The sequence below is a fragment of the Anguilla anguilla genome, chromosome 11 (genome assembly GCF_013347855.1).
Source record: "Anguilla anguilla isolate fAngAng1 chromosome 11, fAngAng1.pri, whole genome shotgun sequence".
Taxonomy (NCBI): domain Eukaryota; kingdom Metazoa; phylum Chordata; class Actinopteri; order Anguilliformes; family Anguillidae; genus Anguilla; species Anguilla anguilla.
The window spans coordinates 14181937-14189596 of NC_049211.1; the positions used below are offsets into that span (position 1 = coordinate 14181937).

Here is a 7660-nt window from a genome sequence, read left to right on the forward strand (position 1 = left end):
TACGAAACAGAAGAATGGTGAAGTGTATAGTTCCACAATAAGTATTTTAATGTATGTCCTTTGTCATGCATCTTTAATAAAAACCCAGGATTAAATGTACAACAGCTTTTTCACACCACAAATTAATTCCCTTCTACCTATTGATAACATTTCTTACTGAGGAACTGCAAAAAGGCCAAGTTTAAAATAACTCTTTTGAGAACCTCCAGGGATAAAGGATTTAATTTCCTTCAATTAGGCTCTTAAAAATCTTTAAACCTTTTCATGTTCCCAGAGGGACTGGCTTATGTCAAGACCAAAGAACCAAAACTTCTTTCATCTTGACAAATTGTACACTGTTCCAGAGTAGAATAAGCAGCACACACTAGGGCAAAATAGCACAGGAAAGGTGCATTCTTCAGCAGCAGTGCGTCATATATTAGAGTAAACTCATTCATTTGAGTAATGGACTCCTGAAAACGAACATAAACATTTGCATTTCTTCATGACAACAGCATGGTGGGTGCCCAGTATTACCCTTTTTTCCCTTTTTTTTCCTTCCACCTAACAGGTGTGCATTTTGAAAATGAGACCACTGATATGCCTGAGTGAAAAATGGGAGCCAGGGACGTCTGTGGGGCGGTCAGAGTTAAAAGTTAACCGTTGGAATGGCTTCTGAGGCACAGTCTCTCAGTGTGGTGTCCCGGGTCATTTATACAGCATAACGAGGAACTGAAAGGGGAGGAACTTGGGAGGTAAAGGGGTAATTTAGGTATGGTCCCCCAGCAGGTTGAGACAGGGATCGGGTTAACTAACATTCCAGTCTCTTTCTCACTGGGTGTGTGTGTGTGTGTGCATGTGTGTGGGGGGTGGGGGGAGCATGTGTGTGTGTGTGTTCAGGCGTAGGTCAAGCAGACCCCACTCCCTCCTGCTTTCCACCTCCACTCAGCTCTCCACCCACTCCCCCCTTCTCAGCCTCCCTCATTCCTCTCTCCACTACCTTGATATTGGCACAAAGGGAAAATGTTAAAAGGAAAAATTTTTTTTTGAAAAAAAGGGACCTCTGTACGTTAAGAGTTAACAAGGTAACACGAGGGGGGGCTACTCCACAATGTCACAATGCGGCAGCCCCTACAGAGTCCTAGCTCCGTTCCCCGCTGAGTCCTTCATGATAGCCCCCATTATTGTTTTTTAACAAGATGCCATTATTGACCCTCAGAGAACAGCATGAAGCAGGTCACAGCCCTCTAAGCACATTGAAGAGTGGGAGCTACTGTGCAGGGCTAGGAAAATTGTGCACTGTGGAGAGCAGCAACAGACCAGTGAAAAACAGAACAAAACCAGACCTGGGTCACATGAACAGCACATCTCAGATGGAACAAGATGTGATAAGATTCACAAGAGGGAAAATCTAGCAAAAGGAGTGCTTGAATGGACACACAGGCTAAGAATAACAAGTGACTGCATCTCCATTGCAATTTGAAAATGAAAAAAAAAACACCCTTAATTCAATGCAATATCACAATCTGAAAAAAAAAGAATGCTAAACACTGAACAACAGGGACACTGGACAATCAAGGAAAACGTGTCGGACTGACACAGACACACAGCCTGAGCAAGTTATTATTCAAATAAATTATCCAGTCTGATCTGCAAGAACTGAGCCAAAGCTGCACTTCTGGTTAGAATAGCACACCATAATTTATTGTCAATTTAATTGTATCTGGCCTCCAACAACAGACAGTAATTTTTTCGATGGAGAAGTGGCGATGCTTTTGTACACTATGGCTGAGAGTGAGTCTATTCTGGCAGCAGACAGATTTCTCCTGTCTGTCGAGCCACACATCTTGGTTTGGGTTTAACATGCATTCTTTTCTAGTGGGAGAGAGACTTTGACATCAAACACAATTCAAAGGTTTTTCAATGTGTTATTTTATGCAAGTCAGCACAACATACACAGATGCAAAGAAACTAAAGATTGCACCTCAGAGACCATTCTTCCTGTACAGGTGGTCCCAGTTCCTATAGGATTATTAATGCCTGGGTGACTGTTCCAAACAATGAAAAGTCTTTTATTCCATGTAAATCACTCAATAACATGCAGCCTATCCTCCTATCCCCCTCTCCCTGCCTCTCCCCCTCTCCCTTCTCCTTTTCTCTCTTCTCTTCCCTCTCCGTTCCCTCTTCCCTGCCTTGACAAATGATTGTATTTACTATGCCTTTATGTATAACGGAGACCATGGAGGCGGGTCAGAAATTCTATATGTCACGGTGTATTCTGTTTAAACAAGTGAAGCTGTCCAGGCAAGAGCCAGGGGCAAAATGGGCTGAGATGAGCTAAAAGGATTGTGAATAGTTACTCATTTGAACTCAAAGGAATGCACTTTGCAAGGCCTCAGTTTATACATACCTTCAAGTCCATCAGTAAACGGGAAAAAAATTAACTGCTAACTTATAACTTGCAACTTTACAATGTTCCCAGACAAGGCTGTGCTGACTCTTTACAACCTGCTCTGGGTGTAACTGCTATTCAAGATATCCAAAGCTTGAGGATGACACGGAAAACCAAATGCAGCAAATAGCAGTGATGACAACATTGATTCCAACTAGCAGGTATATGCACAGAGACATAAATCATATATTCAGCATACCCACTTAGGGAAAAAGTTGAAAATGTCTTTCAATGAAAAAAAAAAACTTTGTTCATACTCTAATGCCATTCTACATGTATCACTGGATCTCAGTTACACCTGGAACCTTAAGCCCGCAGATTTCACACAGAGCCAAATGATCACAACTGAATCAACGTATGATTCAATTACACATCTACTGCTTGTATGAGATTCTGTAACATACAGAACACAGTGCCACCAGAGAGACATAAAGATGGCGATCGAAGAACTGACCTGCCCTAAATCCAGGGTGACGTTGACCTCATTGTACCCCACGCTGCGGGAGAGGGGCGGGCTCTGCCACCACCGCTCTGTCCCATCGATGGCGTTGGTGATGGGGTGTGCCCTGTTGCTGTCACCCATGGTGCAGGTGTCACAGTACTGGCCCTGAGGCGAACGAAAAGAAAAGGCAAGTCAGCTTTCATCACGCGAACCTCACTGCTTCACATTGTGTCTCAGGAATACAGTTACTCTAACAATGTTTTTAAGGACGTTTTTCTGGGAAAGCAAACTCTACTGTGCTATTTAACAACGACTTCACCTATCTGTGCTGCTCCCAATACAATATGACTGATTGAACACAAAAAGCTGGGAAAGACTTTTAGGAAAAACATCATATTGTTGGTTGCTAAGACCTTTTTCTTTTACCAGTCTTGTTATCAAGCTCAACTTAAACAAATTGAATGGGTTGAAAGGGAAACATAATCTCCTTTTCAAGCCACAAAGTTCAGGGGTGACTGACGTGTCCTCTCCCCCTCTTTCGCCCTCTCTCTATCTATTTCTCTTGAGGTTCACTGCTGCCACAGCAGATTGAAAGCTTCCTGTGAATGGCCCTTGTAGAGAACTTGGAACCTTAAAAAAACCCTTGACCTTTCCCTTACTTTCCATTGTTAGCAGGGTGGTCAGCCAATAAGCCCTTTTCTCAGTTGTTCACAACGGTATTCCAAGAACAAGAACAACATGTTTTATGTGCAAATGGAAGTCAGACAGCTGATTGTCATACTGTTTAGTGGTCAGAGTATGAATCCAGACCCTGAATCTAATGCCATGGGTCCAGCTGGATGGCTGTGGGATGCTTGAACATTATACTTCCCAGTATCACATTTGTTCCCATAAATTCAGTTATAAAAAATGGTTGCAGCACTTTAAGTAACCATATATGCAATGGAGAAAGAATATTTTAATAGCAGAGCCAGTTCTTTTTACTGGCCCATGAGATCTGCTGATTATGTTGAGTTTCACTCAAGCTGAGCTCATGTATTGAAATGTTAATACATTTTTCATTGTTTTTCCCCTTTCATTTATCAGCTAGCCACTGTGTGCAAAAACATAAAGGTATAACATAAATAAATATAGACTACTTCAGCTTGGTTTTATTCCTTTGTGACTCTTAATAGTTAATACAGCTAAACTTTTGCAACTCTGTCATAATTAGTGACTAACAAAGCTCAGGTTTGAGCCTGGAATTTCTTGGTTGTAAGGTTCAATCAATATTTAATAACTCTATCAATATCTAATCAATATCTAGAAGCTCATATCTAGTAACTCCACCATCTTGTTGTGCCAATTGAACCCATGAATTAAATTTTACCCAAAGAAAAAAAAAAAAGATTTTTATTGGATGAGTGTTGTGCATTTGTGTTTTTAAACACAAATGCACAACATCCCTGCAACAACTAGCTAGTTTGCTCAAGCCAGGACTATATGACAGCTATACTACGGCTGAAAAGCCTGGAAAATCTTGGCTTTGAGCCAAAAAATTAGCTTTGTTCTGACAGGGGAAATGTGAATTTAAGTTGGCTAGGATTCTATGATTTACTGTTGAATGAGCTCCCAACAACACGCCAGGCACCCATGGACCACCAGCTGCAATGATGAACAGTCATTAGCACACAGACAAGTTAATCAAGAAACAAGACCAGGTCAAAACCTAGTATATGGCTGGACCTAACACACGTGATCCGGCCGACCAATGGTGTAACTTCATAACTCACTCAGTCACTCAGTCACTCAGTCACAGACATTCGCGTTTCTAGGGCTGGCCCCGCTGTTGCGGTCCAGCCAAAAATATATTTTTGTTGTAGTGTCTCTTACAAAAGAATCTAGAGAAGCTGCACTGGAAATTCCTTATTAAATGAAATAGAATTTCTGTCTGATTGGACACCAGGATATTCAGTAGATTCCCAGGACCAGGTCTAGGAAGTTTTCCATACAGTGTGTAGGAACGTCAGAGAAAATTGCACAGAATAGGAAATTGTCTCCACACTTCTCCCCAACTGTTTTTAATTACTAAAAACACATTCATGCCTCAGCCAGAAAATGGGATTAGCACCACCGGATACTGAAGGAGTTAGAGTGGAGACAGTGATATATTAAAATAATCCATCACGCAGCTTGAACCACTCATTCAAAACATCTATAGAAGGCACAGTGGTTTGAGCAGATCCCAGGACTTGTGCTGTATTGTAATAATCTTTCTTTCTTCAGAATCTGTGAAAATTAGGCACACATATTTATGACCAAATTCAGCAAACCTTAACCAGGCATATGACTACTTGTTATACTGTTGTGCTGTAGCAATGGAATGGAATAAAATGGAATGTTTTTTTACTGAGCCAACTCATTCAAATCCTGTTTCTTATTTAAAGGAAACAAGAAACAAAGGAGTGCTTCATGTGCTGCATATAAGCAACAGTCTGCCACCCTGCTAACATCTGATTGCATGTAACAGTGCTTTGACCACAATGCATCACAGAATCAACACTGCAAGCACAATCAAGCCCTGTGAATACTGGACAGGACAACCGGTAAAAGACCTTACTGCAACAAATGTACAATATTTTGTACAATGCCTTGGTGATCTGTAATTAGGTTGACCTGATCTGTAGTGGCTGTTTGTATAGTAAGTAGTACAGCAATTTACAGTGCTTCAAATTTGTAATGGCAAATTAATTTGAGTTCGACTTGGAATCAGACAGAAAACGTCAGCACATTTAATGTTGGTAATAAGAACAATCCTGGGAATGGTGATTCAGTAAAACTTTGACAAGACTTATTGTGTCAGTGATCCCAGAAGCTGCTCTTGGAAGGGGTTATGTGCTTATTAGAGTATAGCCTTGGGGATTGGAGGACACTGCAGGTTCCTTAAATTTGCATATTCTTTGATGGTCTGGTCCGTAGGTCTCCAGGACCCACAGCTAACTATTTCTTATGGCACTCCCAGCCCTTTCAAAGCCTCTCTGGGAATACTTGAAATTCCTCCAGGAAAATCCCTGAAGAAATTTGGCTGGTAGCTAACATTTGCAATTAACAATGTTTGCCTTTCAACACACTTACCAACGTGTGCAGCAATAATTATTAAGAATATTTTGTATCTTTGCACCCATAAAATTGTAGATTATATGAATTACATCTTAATCATTTGTATGGTAAAAAATATTATGGCAACAAAAAATGTAAGCGTGGCTTTTTGGTGAGTAGAGACAGGTGCTTTTCAGCCACTGTGCACAAAGACAGACATTAACTACTGTATATCAAGTTAGCTAAGTTATCAGTCTGGTGTACAGTTACAGTATCATGTTCCTTGGACGTTATTTTAAAACAACAACAAAAGGACTTCAGAACAGTGTTACAAGAGTGCCCTGGGATTTTGGTAGTCTATCTGAAGGCTCACTGTTCCCAGGAAACTTAAAACAAATATTCATATTCATTTTTACAGTCTAAAGCCGTACAGTCCAACAACAGACTCCTATACAAAATAACATGATAAAATACATTGTCATATATTTTATCATTTGCATTAAAAATACAACTTGGGCATGGTCTGAAAATAATATGTATAACTTATGGTCCCAATTGAGTGAATATCAACAGGTTTCTGGACCTAATAAATAACTTGAAAACTATTGCAGACTAGTTGATGTAAATTAGCTATAACAGCCACATGCAAGCACCAAAAATACAAGACACGCAGACTAAGTGTATTAAGCAGATTACTGGGGAGTGGGTTTACAGTAATAATAATAATAATAATAATAATAATATATTTACCTGAATAGTCTGACTCGGGTCTCCCGATACAGGCCCCCCCACAAGCTTGCAGTATAAGTCCTGAATTGTACGCCCATTCTCGTCCTCCCCACAGGTTGCAGTTGCCGTGATTTTTGTGCCCTCTGCCAAGTTGAAATACGGTGGATGCAAGCTGAATCCGTTCACTCCACTGGTAGGAAGCTCCTGAGCAGAAACTACGCAAACGAGCGACCACACTAACAAAACGATGCGCGCAGAACTGTCACCGGCGTGGAAGGTTATTCCTACCAGCGGTCCCCTCGCCATCTTCACCTGTGCTGTCCGTCCAATGACTGAAAAAACACTAACTAACGAATAACTACAGAAGCTCAACACAATCGAAAGAAAGTGTTGCACAGGGTCATCTGAGAATGCAAAAACACACAAAATAAAAAATACATGAAGTGAATCTTATTCCTTTAACGTTTCCTGTAGCATTGTGAGATGATACTGTACGACTGTAATCACCGTCTCTCTTTCGGACGGGCACCTCTGCGCTCGAGCTCACTTTCTGCCAGTGCAGTTGGGGGGCAGTGCAGCTCAGCGCGTGTGTAGCGCCGTCTCGCACAATGGGAAGCCCAATCAAAAGATAGTTCAATTTTGAGCTCCCCCCCGACTCTTTCACCCCCTTTTCTTCCGTAAAAAAGATCACAGTGGTATCTCGATTGTTGTTAGATTACACACAGCAAACGTAGGCGGAGCTACTTGCGGTAGGCTATATTACTGTGTAGAATTATACCATTGTCCCTTGAGGGGATTCTGCTTGCACCGTTGATGTAATGTAACACGGGAGACTTAATTTAATTTGTGTCAGTCATCTTTAGCTCCAGTTCCCTGCTTCTAGGCTCGCCATTTACAACATAAGAATTTACTCTAACATAAATTCATTATTAAATGCATTGGTTTTTGTAAACTGAAGACCGTTATACGTTTAGACACAA

General features: G+C 41.0%; 1 protein-coding gene across 2 annotated transcripts in view; it reads right to left on the minus strand.

Annotated features, from left to right (window-relative positions):
- lama5 (laminin, alpha 5) overlaps positions 1 to 7315 on the minus strand; it is a 65396-nt gene extending 58081 nt beyond the window's left edge. For both annotated transcript variants that reach the window (XM_035381702.1, XM_035381701.1), the window contains exons 1-2: positions 6702 to 7315; positions 2886 to 3038 (exon numbers count right to left, since the gene is read on the minus strand). In XM_035381702.1, coding sequence (XP_035237593.1) covers positions 2886 to 3038; positions 6702 to 6986 — 438 coding nt within the window. In that variant the 5' untranslated portion in view covers positions 6987 to 7315. The remainder of the gene's footprint in view (positions 1 to 2885; positions 3039 to 6701) is intronic.
- Positions 7316 to 7660: the final 345 nt, after the last annotated feature.